Source organism: Diadema antillarum, unplaced genomic scaffold, assembly GCF_040938485.1.
Source record: "Diadema antillarum isolate AM-2024a unplaced genomic scaffold, OU_Dant_1.0 scf00000028, whole genome shotgun sequence".
NCBI lineage: Eukaryota > Metazoa > Echinodermata > Echinoidea > Diadematoida > Diadematidae > Diadema > Diadema antillarum.
The window spans coordinates 5,561,536-5,588,190 of record NW_027270917.1 but is presented as its reverse complement, the minus strand read 5'-3'; the positions used below and the strand labels follow the sequence as shown (position 1 = coordinate 5,588,190).

The window sequence follows — 26,655 nt, the reverse complement described above, 5'->3', positions numbered from 1 at the left end:
TGCTCAGGCATGCAGTATATTTTTTTTAGGGAAACCTCGCCGATAACATTGCAAAATATTTATGTAACCTGAAGCAACACAAGAGGAGTAATCAATGTTGTAAGTGAAATGCCATGCCATTTTCTCATATGTCATTCATTCAGATTCATTTCTTCCATGATGTTGACCCTTAAGTGGTCCTCACTGATCATGAAATTGCCATAGCAAGCTATATTCAAGGCCATTGCATGGTTCATAAAAGTTTGTGGGATTGGTAGAGGAGATGCTGACCCTACCAAGAGCATCCTGCTTCAATTCTGTCCAGAACTTCTGGGGAAAATTACCACAGTGAATCAGTATTGTATCATGTTTGATGACCCAGAGTTTGTTTCACATGGCAGTGCATGTGTTCCCTGTCTGCTGAGGTGTGAGAATCATGAATTTATTTTTCTCAAGAGAACGCAGGAGATGGAATTTCAATTCACTGTGCATGTGGTGCATTTGCATTCAAGAAAGCTGATATGAATACTTCAATCTGTATCATATTCTGTATGCAGATGTTGTTTCTTCATGTGCTTCGTTCCCACTTATTTTTTCCTTTCAACCAAGGTTTGTGGGGAATGTCTTGTGAAGATGTGAACTCACCTTCTTCCACATGTAAGTCTTATCTGAATGACAGAGATATATCAATTAGTTTCCCCCCACTACCCCCCCCCCCAAAAAAAAAGAAAAAAAAAAGAAAAAAAAAAGGAGTGGGTTGGGGATGTATTGGCTGGCACTTACAGAGTGATTGTGTTGTTAAAGTCACATAAAGTGCATGAGTTTTTAGGTGGATATTCTTGAAGATATGAAGTTTCATTCTCCAGTGATTGCCAGTAATTGTGAATTTCAAGTTGTTTACGTCATTTTTTTTAAAGAAGCGGGTTTTGCGCATCAGTATAGACACTTTGTATATGCATATGCTTAATCTTTGACATTTGGCTTTGAAGATTATGGAGGTGAAATGAACGAGGGGAGATTGGACATATACTCGTTGCATTGCATTATCTGTTTGCATGGCAGAAATAATGCATTAGAAAATGTATGAACCAGTGGATATATGTGACAATATCTGTTCCACAAAAAACACAATTGTTTGACCATGTGTCCTGCATGACAACCAGTGATTTCACCTGCGCCATCAGCACCATAAGGTTGACTGGTGCGCTACATGTATACAAGTAGCCACTATCTTTATAGTTATTATATATGGTTAATGTCATATATTTATATCTATTAGTAAAAAATGTTGAGCAAAGAAAATGGGATTCCATTTCTCTGCTCAATTTTTCACTAAGAAATTATATTCATTGCTGGTCAGTTTCCTCTTCTTTGCATTTATTATGCATTTATGTTCATACATATATTTCTATTTTCTTATTTCTCACTTTCCCTGATGCTCGTAGCTCAAGCATCCTCATCTATACTGTATGGCAATGATGCTGCCGACAGTAAGTTGGCTTTTCTTTCTCTCTCTTTCTTTTTCATTATCTGTCACTGACACGACTAAAGTTCTACAGTACTCTGAGTCCATATGTTTGCATGATATTTTAGCATAGATATCATATTATTTAGGATGTTTATATGAGAGACAACGGAAAGAGTTACCCATTTTCTCCTGCGGACGAAATGAGTTTCTCATCACATCTCGACCCTTGTACGGAGTACTTAGGTACTTAGTAGCCTGTTGAGATTAGGGGCTCTGTATTTATGAGAGATTCCATGCAAAAATTTTGTCCACCCACCTCCTGACTTTCTACTGTGCATATAGCTTTAACAGATGTGCCGACAGACTATTGTCGCTGATAGATCATTGTTGTTTTCATTTTGAGATGATGGATGGTATCAGGAGAAAGGCAGAATACAGTATTCTCAAGATTTGGAGTACATAATCTGATTTTCTTGTTTTCTGAGCTTAAGTACTCCTACACTAATATACAAAAGTGTTTTGCAGTATTTTTAGATTAGATTCTATGTTACATCACTATTTCACTTTGTGCATATCTAAAAACTGCAAAGCACTTTTTGCTTCCTTGTGTTAGATGGTTTGATGGTTTGCATTGCTCCCCTGTTGAATCGTTCTTTCCTTGCGAGGTTGTACCTCATCTTTTAAAATGGTTTTAAAAAATGCAATAATGATGAAACATTTGTGCAGAGTGGTCGCAGCTCGCAAACCCCGAGCCCATCTTGCGGAGAACTTTCTGGGGCCTCCTGCCGTCCACATGTGAGTTGCGGAGAAGCCGATGAGCGTGCTGTGTGTGTGTTTTTAGTCACAGGTCTTTTGCAGTGATGCCAGTACTACGACGATTGCAACGCCCTCTTTTTACCCCTTGGCAACAGTTATGCCATGTCACTTCCCTTGTATGGATTGCTGATTTTTTTTTCTTCATATTTCGTATTTGTGCAGTGCATTCAAAAGACAATATATCATGTATGTAATGTAGTTCAGTGGATACGGTAGTTGGAAATACATACATAGGTGTTAGATAGATGCTTGTATATATACATGATAGAGAGAGAAATGTGTTCATATGTTCCCCCGATCACATGGAGCCTTCACTGCACCAAGACATATAGCTTACTAGATTGAAGTTTGGTACGTGGTAGACCTTTTTGAAATAGATTGTTTGTAACACTCTCCCGTGCACAGTTTCATGTTTCTCTCATGGATTACAACATTTGACAATGTGCAGTTTTAGTCTTTACTTTCTTTTCATTTTTTCTCTATCCACTGTCACTCTTCCACTTTCTCTGTCTTGTTCTTTCCTTATCTTTTTATCTCTCTATCTATCTATCTCTCTTTCTATCTATCTATCTATCTGTCTATCTCTCTACTCTATCTATCTACACTGTATCTGTCTATCTATCTATCTATCTATCTATCTGTCTATCTATCTATCTATCTGTCTGTCTATCTATCTGTCTATCTATCTATCTGTCTATCTATCTGTCTATCTATCTATCTATCTATCTATCTATCTGTCTATCTATCTATTTATCTATCTATCTGTCTATCTATCTGTCTATCTATCTATCCATCGATCTGTCTATCTATCTGTCTATCTATCTGTCTATCTATCTATCTGTCTATCTATCTATCTATCTATCTATCTATCTGTCTGTCTATCTACCTGTCTATCTATCTGTCTATCTATGTATTTATCTATCTATCTATCTATTTATCTATCTATCTATCTATCTATCAGTCTGCCTATCTTATCCATGATGTACGCTATATACACTTGTGTATATTATCTGCATAGTACTGCATATTTATGTTTCTATTGTTCTGTATCTATCTGTCACTCACTCTTTATCCTCTTTCTTTGTTGTGTACTCTGTTTCATTTCCGTTTTGCATTCTATATAATACATGAACATCCTTGGTAGTGACAATTTCTTGTTTTCGTTCCATGACTTTTGAAGATATCAGAGAAATATATTTCCTGTGTGTTTGCTCGTAAATATTTAGACCAATTTTGTATCCAGTTTGTTAGCGTAGAAATTGAGTATCACAGTCAATTTAGAATGAACCTGGCTGATAAAATGACATGCTTTTGGTGCATATCATCACTGTTGTACATTAAAAGTGATAGGCAGAGAAAGAGTTTTATAACACTTTTTCATATTCTTGTGATTTCATACATATCGTAATTATACTTGATCTCATTTAGATTTTGTGTCTTGCTGTGCTATTGTTTCTTTGTGTGACATTTTGAAATTGATGATGATTTAGAGGTGCTGTGATAATTGGAATTCTACACCCAGCATGATAGTATTTTATATTCATTGAGATTGTGTGTGATCAGTATTAAAAGAGTGAATAAATGAATGAGATTTAAAAAGAAAGAGAAAGTAAAAGTGTAAGGTAAATCCATAAAGGCTATTCGTCATAGTCATTGTGTAATGTTGCAAATATGTATACAAATGAATCAAATCATATTTTGAGCTTTATCATTCGGATGAGATCTTGGATCTAATGCAGGTATCATACATACACATATGAAGCATGTTAGTATTGGTATCTGTTGGTTATATTAAGAAAGTTGATCTTTGAGTGCGTTCATGTAGGCCTACCATGGACAGGTGAATATAGCTATATGCCTTTGCTGTTCGCATCAGAAGTTCTCTTTCTTTGTACTTCTCTTGTGAAAAATGAATTGACGATGTCTGAGACGGATGGTATATTCAGGAGTCTAGATGCCTATGGAATATTATGTGGATGATTCCATAACACAAGAGCTTCTCTTCCTCTGCCAACCCAACATCCCTTGCCCCCATCCTCTGCATGCCATCATCTCTTGCAACCTCCACCACTGGCTGCTCGCCCTCCCTCCCCCGAAACAGGGACTCCATACTACCCAGAAGAGCTTGCCAAGTCGCCCTATGCCACCTTACCCAGAAAGCAGCGCAATGCTGCCGGGGGCTCTTCGGTCACCTCCAAACCCCCCATGGGAATCGTATCCCCATCACCGACCCCCTCCTCAGCTCCTTACCACCCCTACCCCTACTCTTCCTCTACCACCCCCTCCTCCTCCTCCTCCTACTCCTACTCCACCACTCCTCGTCAGAGTGCTACAGACAGGGCAGCCGAAAGGGCTGCAGAAAGAGCGGCGGAGAGGGCTGCGGAGAGAGGGAAGGAGCGAGCCAGGGAGAGAGCAGAGGAGAAGGCTGAACGGGCCGCTGAACTGGCCAGAGAAAGGGCCAGGGAGAGGGCCACAGACAAAGACAGATCATCAGAGAGAACTTCATCAGATAGATACGGCAGCAGCAGCGCCACTGGTGGTAGGCGTGGCTGTTTTATCACCTGTGCTGTCTCGTTGTTGCTGTGTGTTGGTCGTAGAGACATTGTTTCAAGTTTTGTTTTTCTGCAACAATGTGGCTTGTCGTCAATTAGGCTCACGGATTGATGACAACTTTACTCACAAATTCTGTTTCCTTCCACCCAAGAAAATCATATTTCATGTACATACAATTCACAGGTAAATCATTTATTGATTTCAGAAGGAGATCCTTTAAATTTGATAGTGGAATTACAGTACAGAACTGTATGTTGATTGTACCTTTGTGCCAATGCTGATCTATTTTTTGCATCTTATTGTCTATTGAAGTTTTGTTTTACTGAAAGAGAAATTACTGGAATGTTCTCATAGTGTTGAAATTTTGTAAAAATTTATTGGTAAAGCACCACCATACATTGCAGCTGTCCGTCTCTTTGCCACATTCACATGCACCCCCTAGATTCGTCATATTCTCGATCAAGTCGGGACTATCGCAGATCGACATCTTCATCCTACGATTCGCCGAGGAGAAGCAGTGTATCTTCCAGAACCGGTGGGCATCCCAACTGGAATCCCTTGTCCCCTATTTTTGTCCTTCAGTCAATTCGTTATTGTAACTTTTTTTTTAACGAGTGGTCTCTTGCAAATGATATTTTCATTCATTGTTTTCTATGTATGAAGTAAATCAATCAAAAGCTGACTATAAAACTGTGATGCCCAGAAAGGTTTTTAGGTCATCTTATTCTACCAGTCTAAGGAAGGTGCAATTACCATTCTTGCAGAGGGTGGCTTTTCATAGTCCATCTTATCATGTCTGTCTTTGGCAAAAGAGATGCCATCCTACAGCATGTTTGAGTGACACATAATAGTCAAGTTGAGTCTTTGGATTCAGTCAGTTTTTTAAAGATTTCAGGGCCAGAAGTGTGTGGGATATCTGGTCTTTGACATTCTTCTGATGACACAAAGGCTATATTGCTTGGCATTGCCCGACTGTGATATGCGCCACTTTATGAGCATGTGGTATGTACCTCAAGAATGATGAAAGTAGATGTAGTGATTAGTAAGCATGATATCAAGAGGAGACCATGCTTGAACAAGGAAGAAATCTGAATGGAAGAATGAAGATTTTTTTTTTCCTTCCTAATTTGCAGTTGATTTGAGTAATGAAAAGAGAAAGATGAATGTGCCGTCTGATGAGTCTTGTGTAGACTAGGAAAAAGCTTCTTTTTTCAAGCTGTATGCTTTCCGGGGGGCACGACACTATTTTGCCCCTTTGTAGTCGTATCATACAGCTTGGCTGTCTTTGATGATGTGTAGATCAAACCATTGTCCATGTCATTATGCATCTTGCTCTGCATGATTCTTCTGCTCTCTTGCCCGACTTGCCAAAAAGCCGATGCCGCAGTCGAGGGATCCTCCACGAGACGCTATACATCGTCGCCCTCTAGTGGCAGGGAGTCAGTGCGACGCTCCACGTCCACTGACCCCACCCCGTCTTACTCGTCGTATCGAAGTGACAGATTGTCGAGAATGGGTACGCCCTCAGTGTTGCTGCAAGTCTGAATGGCCATGTGTGGATACAAGACCTAAATATAATACACACCGCATACAACCTGCCTGTGCTCAGCATAGCTTCGTCCTGTACCCCTCTGTAAAGTTTGAGCATATCTGTGTAGAATACTTCTCTCTTCCTTACCATTCAAATCAACCATATTTCTTCCTGTGTTTCTCTTTTTCTTCTTTTTTTTCACACTACCAGTATATTTCCTCCCTGTTTCTTCCTATATTCCTTTTCTTTTATTGTTCCCTCTGTCTGTCTGTCTGTCTGTCTGTCTCTTTCTCTGTCTTCCTTGAATAAAAAGAGATATCTACTATATCTGTAAATGTAAAGTTTCTGTTCCTTTTTGTTTTCATTCAGGCATATGTTATGCAGAATGTTTGTTAAAATGTGCCATTTCCTTGCCTGCATACATTGCGACAGATGTTGCTAGCTTGAATTTGTCTTGCCTAATGCAATACTGCCTATTGATTTAATAATCATTTCTTATCACTGAGGTAGAACAGACTTGTAAGATTTTGATCAGATTTCAGACCAACTTTGTTATGTTATAGAAATATAAAGTACTAAAATTTATCAATTAATTTTGATCTCATATGGTCACTCACTTCATAACTACAAATGTACTTGCATATCATATATTGTCTTTATTTTTTTGTCTGAGTGCAACCATGACAGCGTTGATGCCTATGTGGATCAAAAGATATTAATGGTTTTACACTTGACTCCCCATCCCTCAGGAGACTCTACCACCGTGGCGAGCGTGCCACGCTCCCCTACTTCCCCCTCCCCCTCCTCCTCTTCTTCCTCTGCCTACGCCCGCAACGTCACGCCGACGTCGTACCACCGGACGACGTCCATCGAGTCGGTGAAGTCGCCAAAGTCGCCCACGGAGGCCATTAAGGGTAGGGGAGGCAGTGCATGCTGGCTGGCCTAAGGCTGGGACGTTGTTTCTCGTTTTGATGCGAGAGGTTGACTAGGATGGCAGTACAGTGCACCCATTTCTGCATGTTGTCTGGAAGGTTTCACTGACGATATTAACCAATTCTTTACATTTTCACCCACACTCACGTACTGAACACCAAATGTACTAATGAAGTAAACATCAACATTTCGTATCAGGTTTACCAAGAAGAACGTGCATGCTGAGTTGGATTTGTCATGTGTGTTGCCTTCTATGTTGATTAAGTGCTTAACAGTAGGATTATCATTTCGTATGTCACGTGATTACAAAAAAAATAAATCATCATCATTATGTCTGGAAGTGATTGATTGACTTACAGCGCATGCTCAGTACAATCTTTGTACATTGTATGATGTTTTGACTGTATGTACATGTTACTGACATTCATTGACAAAGTCTCTCCACAGATCAACATGTTCTGTAGACATTTTAAGTGTCCCTTGTTTGACCTTGTTTGTTCACAAATATACACATATGTGATTCGCAAATGGAAAGCACCAAAGCATGCTAACCTCATCAAGAGGGTATATCAATTTGACACTTTTCAGCATGCCCTGCACACAGAGTTGAAAACCTGCACTGTTAAGACAGGTTCTCAGTGTCGTAGATCACGGTATGCCATTCTAGTTTTGCTTGATATTTCAAGTGTGTTCATACATTGATGTGAAGCTTGGAAGCTGGTCGTGACTGTTTGTATGTATACCGTGCCGTCTGCTTGCGATATGCTCCTTTACTTTTTTCAGATTGTTATCATACAGGTTAACATGCACACAAACATGCTCACTATTATGAAGTTGTACATACAGTACATATGCATCTACCTGCTGATACTTTTTCTTGCAGATTGAAATCAGCATTTGCCTTATTCCATGCACAATCTGCTCTTGGTTAAACCATACTGATAACATTTAACCCACTGAAGACTAGTCCCAGGTATACTTGGGCTGGTGTTTGTGGGAAATATCTGTAAAAGCAAAATCAACTAGTCCTGAAGGGGTTAAAGTGGTCAACATTTGCTAGGAAACTGAAGATGTTACCATTAATGGGACAATTAAAAACAAAGTTGATTTTGTACTTAATGAGTATGAGAGGAACGTCATTATTAATGAATGCATTTTTGGTATCTTTCCTTCCGATTTTGCCTCACAAGACGAGCCGTCAAAGCAAAAGCATTGGAAGGTTTGCTTTGCGATTGACAATGACACGGACTCTAACACTAACCCCGACAATGAAACCGACTATGACGCGGACAATGACGAGGAGACGGACGGTCACATGACCTTAGGTGTGAGACCGTCGTCACCGAAAGTGTGGCACGAAGGCGATAGCGAGTCGGCATTAGTAGAGCATCTGACCGATTTGATTTGCCAGCCACGTAAGTTGACCTGATACATTACAAGGTCATTGTATTGGGCAACATTTGGGGAGATATTGCCATATACTAGTATTCACTCATCTACATTTTCATCTTTTGTGTTGAATAAAATCATCTTTCAGTGATCTAAGTCATGGGGATGGCAGGGTTCAATCATACCTGGATTTCTTTTTAATCATGATTATGTATGGAGTTGTGTTTTGTTTGGATGATGGGTTACTACATAGATGACTGTATCATGAAAATTGTACTCATACTATACCTTCTACATAGGTGCTTACCTTGTGATTGAATTAATCTTCTGTGTAAAAAAAAAAAAAAATATCAATAACTGACCAATTTTGAAATCATAAACAGTGCACATATCACATGGAAACATATACTCCCTTGTTTACAATATTTGTGTATTAACTGTGTGTTTGACACTGGATAATGCATGAATGAATAGAAGAAATATACTATTGACATTTCACACATACAGGCAGACTTAATGTTTTTTTCTAACATGAATTGTCAGCTGACTGTCTTGTATTGCACTGCAGAATTACATTTAACTGTACTGCCTCAACTCTTGCACACTGATTATTCAATAAAAAGTAAATTTATGTTTTGACTCTATAATTACGTGATGGATCCACTTGAGTCCAAGTGGAGCCATCTTGCACCTTACCTTTGACATTTTTATGTTCTTGGATTACATCAAGTGGTATTATACATGGGCTTGTCTGGATATCTATATTGTACACATCAAGTACACTCTGTCTGCATGACTGATGCTGACCTGTTAGTTATCTCAGTATCCAATTCTTTGCCATCATACTCAGCTGTCTATGCATGGTTGCCTCTTTCCCTTTAGTTAGAACAGACACATCCAAGCCCCAATTCTTGACATAATTTTGGTTTGTTACATTGGAAGTCACAATGTGCAGATTTCAGAGAACAAAGTCTTTGCATCTTTTGCAATTTACACATCGATATGACGTTCACAGTGAATTTCTATTTTGGCTACAAGAACCGAATCTACTACTTTTGCCAACGAAGGCTTATGAAATTTGGATCTGAGATGTGATGCATGGTACCATGTATTCCAAAATACCCATGGATCCTCCTTTTGTATTCTTACTTATATTTTCTTGTTTTATAGCCACATTGGCATTTTACACATTATACATATAGCTCTGTGTATCAGAAATTATACTCATTTTGCAAGCTATGATGTGATTTCAGTATAGAACAATGTTTAGCCATTTATACGCAGTACATTGTACTTACCATATTTTATCTTTATTGTAAATTTGGGCTCATGGCCACATTTTTTGTTTTTGTTTTTATTGTTTCTGGTTTGATCAGTGGGTTTATTAGGGAATTTTTTTAATCTTTTCTTTGACACACTATTTGCAACATCTTGACATATGTAATATAAACTATCATTTCTACCTTTATCTGCTATGCTTTCTGTTTTTAATATTGAAAGCTCTTGCATCCATAGTGAGATATTGCCTGTGTAAATCTTGTGATGGCCTGTATAAAGCTGGCCTAAATACTCTGATATTATGCATAAATCATGTATTCTTCATGATGATAAAATAATAAATCTAATGATTATAATGATAACAGTGATGTGTGCAATAACAGTAATGATTATATCGTTGATATTTATGATAATGATGATAATTGTATAATAATTATATTAATATTGTAATTGATATCATTATAATAATCATTAAACAATGATACTAATTGATGATAGTGAAGATTATAATGGTTATGATAACAGTTGGTATATAGTAGCAATTTATTACCTCCGCCTTATGTTTTTGTTACCGTTGGTTTGTTTGTTAGTTAGTTAGTTAGTTTGTCCGTGTGCAAAATAACTCAAAAAGTAGTGAACGGTTTTGGATGAAACTTGCAGGAAAGGTTTAGAATGATACAAGTAACAGATGATTAAAGTTTGGTAGTGCTCCGAGAATTTTGGGGGAATTTATAAAGGATTTTTGATATTTTGGCAGGTAGGGTCAATGAACTTGGGAGTTCAGGCTGCGCGTATTTGAGGTTTGCATGCGCGCACTAAAATGCATGCTCTAGTTTCTGCTAGGGCGAGGCGTGCCGTGCAGCTGAGGGTTTATGACGTATCAAAGGCTTCTATATTGGGAAATCGGGCAACTTTCAGCACAATGCTACAAACTACGTATGGGTGGAAATCACTGATATCTCTGTGGAAGAACTAGATCAGTGGTGGAAATGAGCTGCATGCTTGGCGGAGGTCTGCGCTCTCAGAGTGCTTCTCTAGTTACATCTGCAATGATGTGTAAATATATAACAATAATTGCAATCATGTTTTCATTTAAGAGCATTTAATGTATTTTTTTTTAACTTTGCTTGAAAATGGGACATTACAAACATTTGTCAAAGATATGGGGGGGGGGTCAATGAGTATCTATTTTATGAATATTCCTCCAATTCCTCCAATGTTATATTGTCAATTGAGAATCAGACATGAAAGAGTAAACAGCATGAACTTATGAGAACTAATGATATATTTGTCACACTTGATTTGTGCTGTAGTCTCTGGCTTGTGTGTACTCAGTTTATTTATTTCTGTATAGTAATAGTTGACAAATCTTCCCTTCAATGCCTGCTTTATTCCTTTCTGGAACCTAACTAACTTCTTTTTTTTTTAACAACCTCCTTGACTGTTTGCTTCTAATATCTTCTAATTTCTGCCAATATTTTTCCACTTTCTTCCAATTTCCCTAACTTTCTGCAATCTCTCTCAGAATCTGAAAATGACATCATGTCACTCCTCTCTCAAGGCGACAGCAGAAAGGAGCGATCGTCCACCACCAGTAGCAGTAAGTTATTGTACCTCTATGGCAGGGCTAAATGGAAATATTAGAAAGGGCCAGCTTGGTTTTTGTTTTTGTTTTTGTTTTTGTTTTTTCCTCTATGGTAGGGCTAAAGTGAAAATCTTAGCAAGAACCTCTGCTTTTTTCCTAAGTACGACTGAGTGCGAGGATGTTTGTTTCAGTACATACATGCCAACTGTTCCCATTAAATAGGAATAATTATATTTCATATGAAAGAAGAAGCTTCATTCAACGTTTTGTTCTTATTCTTGTCAATATCTGCTAATAGTGATGTATGGGAAATGGGCATTTATTTTTTCATTGTTTTCTCTGAGTTATTCCTATATTGTCAGTTTTAGGGTAGGCAGGTATATGAGTATGATGCAGCTAAGAATGCATGTAACATAAGTATGACAACATGACAACAGTTTTTACCACACTGTACATATGGAGTAGTTTCTTATAATACAGTATATACATCAAAGATTTGAGTATACATAGTTTGATTAGGTCAAATTTGTAGCAGCTGTAAAGAAAAGAAAGCTAATTGATAAATCATACAATGTAGATGTAGAAAATTGTATACTCCCTGTGTATATACATATATATGTAAAAGGGAGCAAGACATCACTACATCTGTATACTTTTGTATACTGCATTTCTTCCATAGATAGTGTATGCAAGTGTTATATGACACTGTAGCTTCAACTTCATTTTTCACAGATTTAGTATGAATACAGTACTTGTATAGGCCTATACATGGTATATTAAGCTATCATCATGGCTGTTTAAAATCACACTTTTTTTTTGCTGTTTGGCAATACCATTGAAATAAAATATTTTTATAGTATGATGTCTGCTTATTCAGACATCATGGACTGGATAATAATTTTGAATTATATTGATCTTTTATGAGAGAGTGGGGATGTATTTTACAATTGTTTTCTAATACTTTCCTGCGGTGGTTTAGTGTGTTTCAGTCTTTGCCAATTTAAGTTATCTTTGAGTATGTGGTTTGTAACGTGAAGTTCTTGTAATAAGACTAATCATGTTGTTTTTAATGGTGAAGAAACTCCCTAGCACTGGCTAACATACATTTGAATCAGTGGTTCAGCCCAAAGTTGTAGTGATGAGTTGTTTTAATTGAGATACCAAATGTCGTATAGCCTCAATGTTTTCACTGAATAGTAAAATTTCACTTGGCCAAAATAAATCAGTACAAGGTATAGCACATGCCACTAAAAGTGATGTATCTTTTAAGATAAATTCTATATTTTGGCAATAGGAATGCAAATTAGTATTGACTTGTAACGGTGACAGTCACACCACTGTGGCGAAAGTCGCACATGTCATACATAATTGCTCTGCTCACAACTACTTTGTATGCATGATATGAAAAGTTGAGTTGAGTGTGTTTGGGTTGTAAAGCACTAGATGCTAGTCATATCTGTGTCTGGAACTAAAATTCGTGTAGACCTTTGGCACAGTAGGATGTGCTTTCATTCTAGAAACCATTAAAGTCAGTCATATCGCAATGTTATCAGTGATGCCGAGCAGCCGACTTGTACGCATACATCCACACACTATGAAAGACATCATGTAGAGATTCACTGTACTCTAGCTAGCCCCCCCCCCCCCCCCCCCCACATACACACACACATATACATTTTTGTTTTTTTCGGCAGAGCACATTTGGGAAGAAGATAAGATGAACTTGTAAAAGTTATGACAAGTATCATACCTGGGCCACACCCTACTGAAAATGATCACTTCATAACCAGTGGTGTCATCCACTTTAATGTCTCTGTCTATGACAAAGTCCTGACACCATGTTTGGTCTTCCCTCATACTTTACTTGCTCATCCATTCTCAAGAGGAATCTTTGTCTATCTGGTAGAAGAACAATTTTTCCCCTTTCTCTATCTGAAGCTCATATCTCTCCAAATCTATGCATTTGCACATTTGCTCTGTTTTCTGTACATCTTTCACTTTATATATGGTGCAATACAAATGCCGTGGATCATCATCGTCATCATCATCTATCTCTTCTTCTCCTCTGTTTCTGTGCAAAAGAAAACCTTTTTCAAGAAAACTGTCTCCTTTTGCATTTTTAATCATTTTTATCTATCCTGCAAAGTATTTCTGCCATACTTGCAATCTATGCTGTTATCATATCCATATACTTTTCCATCTGAACTCCAAACATTTTTTTTTTTTTTGCCTTTAATGGTGATCCTACCCGAATCTGAGAGGTAATCTTATTTTGAGTGTCGTCTTTCATGTCTCTGTGTCTCCATGTCTGTCTGTCTGTGGGTCTGTCCGTCTGTCACTCGCACCCTCCACATCGTCATCTCTTACGTGTCACGCACAGCCTCATCTTCATCCAAACCACCCGGTACTCCTACCAAGCCCTCCTGGCAGTTCGATGGTAAGGGGGCTTGAAATGAGACTAGACATGATAGTGGAATGCTTTATACAGTATGTAACGATCAGACAAAAATCCCCACCAGAGAGCCATCTATCTAGAGTCTGCGATAGAAAGAAAAACAAGAGAAAACCTTTTATATAATCATGTTTGTAAACTAAAAGAAAAGAAAAAAAATGTGAACAAATACGCGAAGTCTTGCCAACAATGAGCATAGCAACATTTTTATGTTTACCAGATTCGACATTGCATCATAAAACTGTAAGAGGTTCAGTGTTGATGAATGCATGATTTACATACTTACTTCTGTTCCTGATAGTCTTAACATAGCAACTACACCATTGGTGCTATTGCGTAGCCTAGAGTGTATGAATGTTTCACATTTATCAGATTAGTTACAGGGCTGAATAATTACCAATTTTCGTTAGGGTATGGTATTTGAATAGACGTTGAACAAAACTGGACTCGATAGGACTCTCTTGGAGGGGCGTAATTATGAAGACTAGCATGGTACAGGGCATGTTTAGCAAGCAATAAATACAAGCATGGTAGAAAATGGTGAGGGGAGAGGGCGAGGATAAAAGGTCATTGCCATGGCATTTGCTCAGCTCCGCCCACCTCTCTGCTGATAGCAGTAGTTGTGTTTATTAGTAGACACTATTTACATTCAGTCCTATTTATAGAGCACAGAGTAAAGGCACCTCAGTTGTGGCAATTTTAGGTATATGACCCCTGAAACAACGTAATCGTCCAGTTATCAATTCTGACATGCCACAACATTAACCACAAAAAAATTCATCAGATCATTGTGCATGAATTACAGACATCTGACCTGAATTTCACAAAGATGAATTGAATTCAGCCCATACATATGTAGCTAATGCAGAGTTCTTCCACGTAAATGTGTGAGACAGATCATGTATGCCAACATATATTCAGTAATGAGTGCACACTGACACGCATATATGAAACCATGGAATTGTGTCAGTTACACTACGTACATGTATTTGTGAATTTGGGCTTTTGTATGACTGTGTCTTTTCACGAAACAAATACAGGACGAACCAGGATATATACATACCGTTAGTCACTGTGACATATCCTGTGTATATGTAAACAGGATTTCTGTGGTTCCTTGTGTCCTAAACATTTGGTTAGACATACCAGAAATATTTCATCAACGGTATATTGTTCATTCGATCGTCAAAAAATTCTCTCATAGAGGCTTTAATGTTTTGGTTTAAAGTTACAAAGTTGCTACAGGTTATTAAATTTGTTGTTGTGAAATTTACTGTTTTGAATATTACCACCAACATCAATTTCAAGTAAATATAACCTATTCTTCTTCACAATGATTAGTGCAAATTTTATGTGCTTCAAGGGGATTCTCACACTAAAAGAAGAAATCTAGATCATTACCAGGAAGACCTTGTTAGGTGAGAAGTCTTCTAGTATGTTGAATGAAAGGGCATTGTCATGTCTGATGGGCAAACATAATACAATGTGAACACTGTGACAACTTGAACAACTAAATATATTGTTTTGATGCAAAAAGCAATGTGTAGCATGTGTAAACATATACATAGTGTAAATACTACAACCATCACAACTATCAATAATTCAGAGATAGATGCAGTAGCATGTTTTCTGCCCAACGTGAGGTGCTGCATGTTGTCAAGTTGGTGTGCAAAGACAGGATGAAGGTGTTTCATTTGTGGTTTCTGTGCCTGAAGAGGCCATTGTTTCTCAGTAGTTTTAACTGCATGGCATGGCATGACAGATTGTGAAAGAGCGTAGGAGTTGATACTGAAATGTAATGTCTGTGAGGAATTATTAATTTTTGATACATCCAATACGAAGATATGACTGCCTGCAACTGGTTTTGAAATGTTTGTAATTGTGCCGCTTTGTTTGAAATATATTTTTCCGCCATCAAATCCAAAGTGACAATTAAATAATATAGGGAATGTTTTGATCAAAGTTTTCCATGAGTTTAAGATATATAGAGAGCATGCATATTGGGTAACACATACACTGTAGCTCTGTCGCAGTATCAAGATATTTTTATCCACTGTAACTCTGTCAACTGACTCAGCATTGAGATTGCTGTAAAACCAGAAATTTTTGTGTACATTTGAAGTTTACGTAATTCAAGAGAGCCAAGATTCGGGAAATTAAAATGCATGCGATAGTTCTTGTCTGCACTATACGCATCGAATGTCAGTGGCAATTCATGAAAATTTAGTGTCACGAAAAAGGCTGTCGGGTCCAATTCACAAAACTTTCATGACGCTAATATTTCTGGTTTTTACAGTATATAAAGTACCAAAGTGATGATGTCACAGTCTTTCATTATAGCTTGGGTTGGAACAGAGTGCGAGCATGGTGAACAACAGGTAGTTTTTCACAGAAGACTATATTTGGGCCAGGTGAGGTTGTTTAGAACCAGTTTCCATGGTGATGAATGGCTATGACATCACACTTTGGTACTCTATACTGTAGATGTGGATGTACTGTATACGCCATATATTTTGCGAATCTAAATTTTTGCGAATCAGGACTTCCTGACGATTTCGCGAAAGATTAAATTTGCAATTGTAAAGTGCAGTACCGAACAGAGAAATGTACATGTATGTGTGCACATTTCATTCATATCGGGATCAGAGTCAATATTTTTGCATGTCTTTAAAATTCTTTAATAGCATCTGACTGGCGAAATGCGCAAAAAAAAAAGAAAAAAAAAAGATAAATATTTGGCATATACAGTATACAAGAGGATGTTTGAACTCTTGGAACAGTTTCCACTGACCCTGCCCTTGTGTGGAGTTTTTGTGTTTTTTAATGCCATATGAAATGATTTGCAGTCTGAAAGCAAGTGAGGGTTCGTTTCGGTACCCAGCATCTTTCTCATTTTGCAGGCCTGAAATGGCATCTTGAAGAAAGTGAATTTGTTGTTTGCCCCATTTCACTGTGTGCCGTGTTAGGGTTCCGGCATTGATAGCTCATATCCCTTCCTGCCTCAAAATCTTATGGCAGTATGCATCCCGGAACAAATATCTTGACTTGTGTTTTTGCCATTCCTCCTCTACTCTGCACCCATTCTCACCCCGCCTTTGGTTCCCCCTCCCCCCCCCCCCCCCAACACACACACCTTCATGCCCCACCCTCGACTCATACCCCCAAACCTCAATACCCCCAAATTTTCGGCTCTGGTCTTGCCTGTGTGTGTTGTGACTGCCTGCCTGGCACATGACTGCCAACAGAGGGCTACGACACTCTCCACTCTACGTCCACAAACAAGTCGAGGGGTGAGAGCGACTCGATGGATAAGTACAACAGTAAGTTGTGCATGGTGCATGACGGGAAATATTTAAAGATACCATACTGTTAACGAGATAAAAGCGCACAAGCTGTAGAATGAGAGCATAGAATCCCAATGCAAAACCGCACTTGCATTTTGGTGATTTTTCTGAAACCTCAAAGGTATTGATCATTGAATACTGTAAGTTTTTTATTCATATATATATAATGTTGGGGGGGGGGGGGTTGGGGGTGGGAGAGAGTCAGAATGTGCTGTATACATAGAATGTGTTACATCTTTGTTTTTGTTTTTGTTTTTTATTAACAAATTTGCAAGTTGATCCATATACTTTCAAACAGTCTCCAAAATATTCCCTTCTGTAACTTAAAGGCAGTATATATTGTATCCATTGTGGGAATCAAATTTTCCGTGTAATTCTTGTAACACTTCCTTATTTTGTCCTCACACTATTGTTCTCAATTTGCGTATTCAACAACATGCAAAAATACATGATCTTTCAAGTCCGTATTTGTGAAATATACTTGTGAAATACTCTGTAAATGGTGCATACAGTACACTTGTAGTTCATGATTATATCAGCTTAGTATATTCTTGCGGTCGGCTACACGTCACTTCCGGTTGACTGGAGTGAAAACAAACAGCTTGCAGCGCTAAGCCTGCATAATGCGCATACTGCATGTTGTGCATGTGCGACGCGTATTATTAGATGGGCAACTCTACACGGTGACTACGCAGACATGGGGACTGTTTTTCATTATTCATTTTGTCATTTGTGCCATCATTCATGAGATACATGCATCATGTCCTGCCAGCAATATTCTAAAAATCTGGATCCTGTCGATCGATCGGTCCCGGTATTTTGCCAAGTTGAAGCTAGGCAGCCGGACTGGACCTGTGCCCGTATGAAATCGCGGCAGGACTCTGGACTCTGTTGAATCCGTGAAGTACTTGGGTGTAACCATCACTTCTGATTTGAAGTGGACCCAACACATCAACAATACTGTCAATAAAGCCAATAACGTGCTTGCATTTCTAAAACGCAATCTTTGCATAAAATCTTCTGATGTTAAAGCCACAGCTTAGGCGTGACAGATTTTATCTCACGAGCGTTCGCCCGCGTCCGGCATGCCTTCTTATCTGTTAAGTAGCCAGCTTGGCACGAGCTTGGCATGCGCCCATGCCGTCCGCGTTCCGGGAACGCCAGCTTAAAAGTCTTTTGTTTAGTGCCTTTGTTTCGAACACAATAGCGTCAACTTCACTGCACCCAATCGACCACGAAGCCATCGCTCCATGTAGCCAGCGTTCGGGAATGCCCGGATTAAGTCTTCCCTTTGTCTTGTGCTTAACACTTACACAGTTGATTTCATGGAAGCTTAAAAAACGGACAAACTAGCAAACAAATGAAACCACGAAAGGTATTGCACTATTACGCGTTAGTAACGCTGTGATTACCTTAATTTGCGTCGATGAGAGGCGTAATCAAGAAGTATCTGAAATAGTATCCGAAATATAGTATTTGTTCCCCTTACATGAGCGTGAGACCACTCTTGTAAGCAGCTTCTCAGGTGAAGCAAAATGTGTGTAATGAAGTGACAAGTGTATAAGAAAAACATTCACAATAGCTAGGTAGATTGACGGAAACTTGACACCCATGGCCGTGCCAGCCAGGCAACAAGCTGGTGGAAATTTCCAGGAACTTCAAAGCAGGTTTGCCGCCAGGCAAAAACCGCAGGGTAAAGGAATTTGCGTACGCGCTGAATGGGTCGTAAACATCGTGTCAATTGCATGGGGCCTGGGAGGGAAGAGGGGCTATGTATAGTACATGTATTAGTAACCCTGTGCTGTGTGATACGTGCATGCTGTTGGAGACACGTGCTGTAGTTGGCGAGAGCTAGCTGATGAGAGCTCCCTGCACCTGAAACCAAGGAGGTACCAGGCGAGCTCGCCTAGTACCTCCTTCCTGAAACCAGGGAGGTACATACACATCTGGCTCTGCTGAAACTATGGAGCTTTAGTACAGTAAATCTCGACATTGCTTAAGTCGACACGATAAAAAAGTCCCGATTTTTGTCTTGTTATTCCTTGAAAATTTCTTCGTCTTAGTCGACATTTATAAGTCCACAACTCGCGTAAGTCGACCTGATTTTTTAGTGCCAACTGAGCTGAAATACGTGTTTATTCCCTCGTCTAAGTCGACATAATTTTTCGCTCAAAATCGTATCGCCATTCTCTTAAAAAAGAATAAATTGTTTTCCCGCTCTGATTCGCTGCATTTCTAATCGGTAATTCCCTAGTGTATGGCGTGGTAGCGTTCGCGCCATGCGTCCATATTGTCTTGTACGCCAGAAATTAAAGGGCATACATTCATTTACATTGGAGAATTACATGTAGTTGGCTACCCAAAGCAGTTCACTTTCCCCCTTTTCTGCTCGTTATTCTCAAAACGCAAAAACTTTGTACACATAAAGGTCCTAGTAGAAAATCATTATCAGAACATGAAATACACGTGTAGGTGTTTCTGTTTATCCGAATATTCTAACGCTAATTATTCCGAAGCGTTAATAGAAACCTGGGCACGTTTTTAGAAAATTAATCAAATGCAACTACATGTAATTAAATGCAGCTGAAAATTAAATGCAGGTGTATCAAATCACGAGCAACTTTGCACATAAACGCAAGTGCGTTGCTGCCAAAAGGCTTGCGTTTGATATAGTATGAAACTAGAAAATAGTTGTATGAACCTGAAACTCAATTGCGTTGAAACGCAACTCTAAAAATCAAATGAAGTCCATCAATCACGCGCAACGCTGTATTCAAACGCAAGAGCGTTGCAGGGAAGACTTGAGGTTTTCGTAAGAAACTATAGAGAAACTGCGTTTAAAAGCATCTCTTAACATCTACGGAGGTGCGTTATTGTTGAAAAGTCTTGCATTATTTTGTTCGTTTTTTCGTATGCAAAATTAAAAATTAAACGCAGCTCTGAAAATCAAATGCAATTGTAAGTCCATGTCATCACGCGGAACGCTGAATAGACTTGCGTTTGATATACGAAACTTGAAAATTGTAGGGAACTTCTTTAAAACTCAGTTGCGTTTCAACGCGATTCTAAAAATCCAATGCAAGTCCATCAAATCACACGCGACGCTGTATTTAAACGCAAGAGCATTGCAGAAAAGACATACTTTTTTGTACGAAATTATAAGAAACTGCGTTTAAACGCATCTCTAAACATCTACGGAAGTGAGTTATTGTTGAAAAGACCTGCATTATTTTTTTACTTCTTACGCAAAATTAAGAATTAAACGCAACCCCCAAAATCAAATGCAAGTCCATCAAACACGGAACGCTGAAAAGACTTGCATTTCATAATCATCCGACACTAGAAAATTGTAAGAAACTTAAACTCAATATTGCGTTTAAACACTAATTCTAATAGTCAAATGCAAGTCCATCAAATCACAAGCAACGCTGTATCTAAAACGCAAGAGCGTTGCAGAAAAGACTTGCGGTTTTTGTACGAAACTAAAAACTGCGTTTAAACGCATAAAAACCATAAACCGAAGCGTGTTATTGTTGAAAAGACTTGAATCATTTTTTATTTCGTAACGGAACTTTCGCCATGATTGAACTTAGTCTGCACTAGCAGGGGAAAGACATCGCAACATTAACACGTTTCAAACTACCGAAACGCATCGTGCTTCACGAAATGTCGATGAAAAAAATAGTAGCAAATTATTGTTACTGTAGTTCGCTATTCCGAAGGTTTAAATCTCAGTCCAAAGTTAAATAAGTTCGACGATGGAAAGATGTTTATCTTTACGAAGGTTAGTAATCCGAAAGATGTCGTTTCCGGATTAACAATTTTTCTTGTTTTTATTTCAGACTGGCCCGCGCCGTACATCACAGAGCGGTAATGTTGCGAATCGGAGCGCGAGAACAATTCATTTTCAGAGTATGGCAATAGAAATGTAAGCAAAACAAATAAAAATATGGCGACTTAGGGAAGGAAAATCACACATCCTCTTTCAACTCAGTCGGCACTGAAAAATTATCTCAACAGAATCATACGAATTCACACGCATATCTTCACAGCAACGCACTTCAATTTAAATCGCAAATTTGCATGCACTTTGGGGAATATGCGTTTGTTTTTTTCATATCAAATTTAAAACGTACAGTGTCTAGAAACGGGTCCATGTTTCGGATCCCGCTCTTTCAAAAGCTCTCAAGATTTTTGTGTTTTGTGCATTGCCGTTACTAACTTCGCGTATATGTGCTTCTTTCGCAATAAAACTCGAATTAAGATGTACACAGCGATAGAGGCTCAGCTCAGTAGATACTTGCCTCCAGTGACAATATTCTTGTGTACAACAAAAGAGTTTGTGAGCCCATTAGCGCAATGTCTATTCATACCTATACCTGGTGCCCGATCGATACTTTCATTGTTTGATGGCACATGGTATTGTAGTTGACCATGGAAAGGGGATACTGTCATAATAGGCCTACAGCTTGACTGTTACCGCACAGGAGGAATACCAACCTGTCCATTCTCAAGTCGACCTGCAAAGAGAATCTCGCTTTTGAGCATTTCAGGCTCTTGGAGAATTATGGGAGGAACGGGTTAAGAAAACTCATTTAAACTATGAATGTAATTATCCCTCTTCCCTGGTTATGTAATGGGCTGTTTAGAGCTCATCAGTGAAGATTGAAAGTAAGCCTACTTTTTGCAAAGCGTATTATAATGACAACTTGTGCAACAATAATTAACCTGGCTATTTTTTAACTGGCAAAATGTAATGTTTGGGCTTATTTTCTTATAGGTCAGCAAGACGATATGCGGATTCCGTAAAGTTCTGGGTAAAACCTAATGTCCTGAGAGAAGACTTACTAATTTACCCGCGCTTGGAACGGATAAGTCTACCGACTCTCACCAGGAAAAATTTCTTCAGTACTACATACAGTGCTAGCCGTATATAGTGTATGATAGGTTATCTTTATAACAGGCGGGAAGGACGGTGCATCTTCTAATGATTTGTCTCTCGTGGAAGAAAACCCGTCTCCTTGCGTGAATTTTAGCTCCTTTTTCAAGCTTGCGGGAAACGCGATGGATGGACCAAACGTAATCACAAAGCGAGGAACATCGGTGTGAACATAAAAACTGAGAAATATGCAAGAAACAGTAACGGTCATTTTCATCTCTGTCTGCAATTAATTATTCCAAAATTTCGTTAATCACATAGAATGCAATTAAGTTCGTTTTGATGAATATTCAAGAACACACACACACACAAAATAAAAAAGATATTCCGAAAGTTCGTGAACTAGAAAACGAAATGCCTTAATCTTATTATATTTTGTTAGGATATAATTATATTCCACTGCTTGAAACGCAGTGAAGGGGGGGGGGGGGGGTGTCATAAAGCTGTTCGTAAAGATACGAACGACTTACGAGTGACTGATGATAAGTTCTTGTGCTGAATTATGGAAATTCTGATAAGTATAGCACATCAGAACTGATCACCAGTCGCTCGTAAGTTGTTCGTAACTGTACAAACAGATTTATTAAACGCCCCCCCCCGTAACACAATAATGTGATACTAGAAAGCTTTAATGTCATGCTGAGTTGAGTAACCAAGTCAGTGGTACTTCATATTTTATGCAGTGTTTCAAAGTAAGATGACAGATTATGAGAAAGATATGTATCAATGTTACATTCGTGTGTGTACATTAATTTTGATGGTTTATAGTACTGTTGTACATGCAATTACCATGATCTCGGCAGACGACTGACCAGCACCAATTGTCTCAATTGGCTTTCCTATGCTTTTTACGTCGCCTACAGAATGGGTATCCTCTGGTCCTTTCAATTCAGGTATTCATAATTGCTTATAAAGCACCCTCTTTAGTTTTTACAATCGGAAGGGAATAGCAGCAAGAAACATCCTCGTTTAAAAGAGGCTTTTCTTAATAGCAGGTATGCCCTTTTTTTCTGCTTCCCTTGTTTTGGGGCAGCAATAACAGCCATGGAGCTACAAGCAACAAAACTTGTAGCTCCTTGCTAAAGATGCACCCGACACACAAAAGCGCACCGACGTATTCATTTTGCGGCACGGACACAAACACACCGAAGTTCACATCAGGCTGCCGTATTGGTCGATGATAGATACCGTCTTATAATTGGATGATTTTCTTTGACTCCTCATATAGAATGCTTTCGCCTTATGAAGTGACAGAGGAGGAGCGTAAACGCCGTCGTGCGTCGCTATAAAGAACGACTGCTGTATTGTTTCGTTTAGGGAAAGAATCAGGTTGTGAGCTTGAACGGAAACAGAACCTGAATTTTAAGAGATTGTCATGGTTTTGTTTGTTTACTTGTTCGTTCGTTTGTTTGGTTGTTCGTTTGTTTTTGCTTTTTAGAAAGTGAACTACTGACAATAGCGTACAAATATTCGTATTTAAGGTTTAAAGGGATGTGGAATTGGATTATGTAAAGCTAAAAGCCGCGTTTACACATGTTCACGGCAACCACGGCAGTCACATTTCAGGCCATCACGGACAAAATGGGACGGACGTGAAACAACGCTGTGAGACGAGATAGGCAAATGTGACAGGCCGTGATTGCCGTGGATGCCGCGTCACATTCTTAAACTGTTAAAAAAAAATTGCCACGGCAGTCCCGGTGCTAATGAGGAATTTTGTATGCCTTGATAAAATGGGATGAATGCAATGAAACACGACGGCACGTAATAGACCCTAACAAAACTTGGAGGCGGTCCGCAGCGGGACGGGACGGAAAATATTGATAGTCTATAGCCTGATCAGACGCCGTGAGAACAGCGTGTGATAGCTATAGAAGTTCGCCGGGGCGAGGACTGGAACGATCCGAACAAGACTTAGAATGCGAAGGTGGGGGGGGGGGGGGGGGGGGGGGCCGCCCCCCCCCCCCCCCACCTTCGCATTCTAAGTCTTGTTCGGGGGGGGGGGGGGGGCCGCCCGTGGCCGCCGGGAACATGGTGTAAACGTAGCTTTAGAGTCTGTAGAATCCACATTTATATCTATAGGCATAACTAAAACTTGATTTCTCGTGACTCTGACAGACTTTGACAGACTTTGACAGATTTCTGTGCACAACATGTACATGTAATATTCAATTCCACACACATACACACACACACAAAAGATCTTCGACCTCCTAGACCATGCTCCCGCCCATCATTCTCTCTCTGCATCTTTTTCTGTTGTTATTTTGTTCCACCTATGGGGATGTATTCTATGTTCGGCAATAATAGCGCGTTTCATCGTGTTTTGTTTTGTTTTGTTTTATTTCATTTTTAGATTTAGATCGGAAAAGCAATATAGACGGGAGGTAAAATTCTTGAAGCAACTATACAGTTTCAATTTTTAGTTTGACATCGTTCTTATATTTTGATGTTCGTTGCACCTGTAAGGTTCTTGTAATGCGAAAGTTAAATAAGATTCGCTATAATATTCTCGAAAATTCCCTCTGCCGTATTGATATTCGTTAATGTGAAAAATAAATACGATTCATTAATCCGAAACCGCACGAATTTTGTGATTCTAAGGGTGCATTTATCGGGATATTAAATTAATTACGTTAATCTGAAAACGAATAACACAACTTGTTCCTTTTAATTTCTGGGATTAACAAAACATCAGAAAGCAGAGCTTATTTAATTTTCGGATTTTTAGTCTGGCATTGGGGGTTAGTAGTTCGGAAAATAAGTATGGAAAATCTTTGAGGCAAGAAAATAATTTGAATTCCTATTACGGCATCGTTATTTCCTTTGCTTTATGTTCATTATTCCGAAAGAAGAATAAGGTTCGTAAATCCGATGGTTCTTTTTGCTGAACCCGCAAAACACGCAAATTTGATATGCCTTATGTAATGTGTTAATCCAAAATTGTATTAGGGCTCGTTAATACCATTTGTGGCATTATTCCGAAGGTTCGTAAATGTGAGAATGAATTACGTGCATGGTATACGAAACTTATGTCATTTTTGGCTAAAAGAAAATTAAAAACGCCGAATCTTTTCCTGTGACGGGAATATATGGGTTTATTTCTGAACGTGACATCGTTTACTTCTTTGCACGATATTCATCATTCCGGGAAAAAAAAAAATATTCAGATGGTTCATTCATCCGAAAATGGAAAAAAAGGTGGGTCGTTTATCTGTAAAGAAATTATCATATTCGTGGTAAGAAACTTCGTTTTCGTATCAGCTATATAACGTCCGAAATTTCGAAACTTATATAAAAAAGAAAAGCGAACCTTCAGCATAATAACAAACTTTAGCGAATCGTAACAGTTTTTTTTTATCAATCGAGCAGTGTGGAATAACAAATCCGACATTTGTTTTAGCATGGTGTTGAGCAGAATGTTACTGCTATTCACTTCCAAAAGTAAAAGCAATTATCTGACATTTATTCTGGCATCTTCTGGAGCCGAATGTGATTGCTATTTACTTTCGACAGTAAAGCAAATATCCGACATTTATTTAATCACCATACGGAATTGAATATTACTCTGATTCATTTCCGAACGTCAAAGGAAACATTCGACATTTATTTTAGCATCTTCCGGAGCTGAATGTTATTGCTATTTACTTTCGAACATAAAAGCAAACATCAGAAATTTATTTTATCATCATACAGAGTTGAATATCATTATTATTCATTTCTGAACGTCAAAGCAAACATTCGACAATTATTTCACCATCTTCCGGAGCCGAATGTTATCCTTATTCATTTCCGAAGGCAAAATCAATTATCTGACATTAATTTAAGCACCGTACGGAGCTGACTCTTACCGTTATTAATTTCCCAAAGTATAAGCAAACATCCGACATTTATTTTAGTATCATACGGAGTCGAATATTACCGTTATTCATTTCCAAAATTAAGAGTAAACATCTGACATCTATTTTAGCATCTTACGGAGCCGATTGTTACCGCTGTTCATTTTCGAAAGTAAAGGCAAACATCCGACTTTTTTGGTGGCCCGATCGTACCAAAATCTTCATTTCTGAAATTTCGGTGGCCCGACGCGCGTTTTTGGTGGCCCCGTAGGTGTCGAGCCTTGACTAATGTCATCGAAAAGTAAACCAGAATGCAACTTCTCGCTTGTGAATTATTGCTTGTGAATAATCGCAAAACTTTGGCAAAACTTTTGGAATACCAATCCTGTTCATGACACTTGGAAACTGCGAGTCGTGAGAATTTTGCGAACTCGTGCAATGTTACTCCGTAGCGTGTGGAGTCGCAATCGTTTAACTGTCTGAAGTGCGCGATTTCTCTCACTCGTTTTTGCCACGCGATTTATTTTAACTTGCAAGAACGATGTGGAA

The 26,655-nt window shown here is 38.7% G+C and overlaps 1 protein-coding gene across 1 annotated transcript in view; it reads left to right on the top strand.

Moving 5' to 3' along the window:
* The window catches only part of LOC139736144 (FH1/FH2 domain-containing protein 3-like), a 184,544-nt gene that overhangs the window by 112,754 nt on the left and 45,135 nt on the right, over positions 1–26,655 (top strand). Inside the window, exons 15-24 of the mRNA XM_071646877.1 lie at positions 589–636; positions 1,425–1,469; positions 2,174–2,242; positions 4,365–4,914; positions 5,203–5,351; positions 6,192–6,332; positions 7,097–7,261; positions 11,473–11,547; positions 13,913–13,969; positions 17,230–17,304. Coding sequence (XP_071502978.1) covers positions 589–636; positions 1,425–1,469; positions 2,174–2,242; positions 4,365–4,914; positions 5,203–5,351; positions 6,192–6,332; positions 7,097–7,261; positions 11,473–11,547; positions 13,913–13,969; positions 17,230–17,304 — 1,374 coding nt within the window. The remainder of the gene's footprint in view (positions 1–588; positions 637–1,424; positions 1,470–2,173; positions 2,243–4,364; positions 4,915–5,202; positions 5,352–6,191; positions 6,333–7,096; positions 7,262–11,472; positions 11,548–13,912; positions 13,970–17,229; positions 17,305–26,655) is intronic.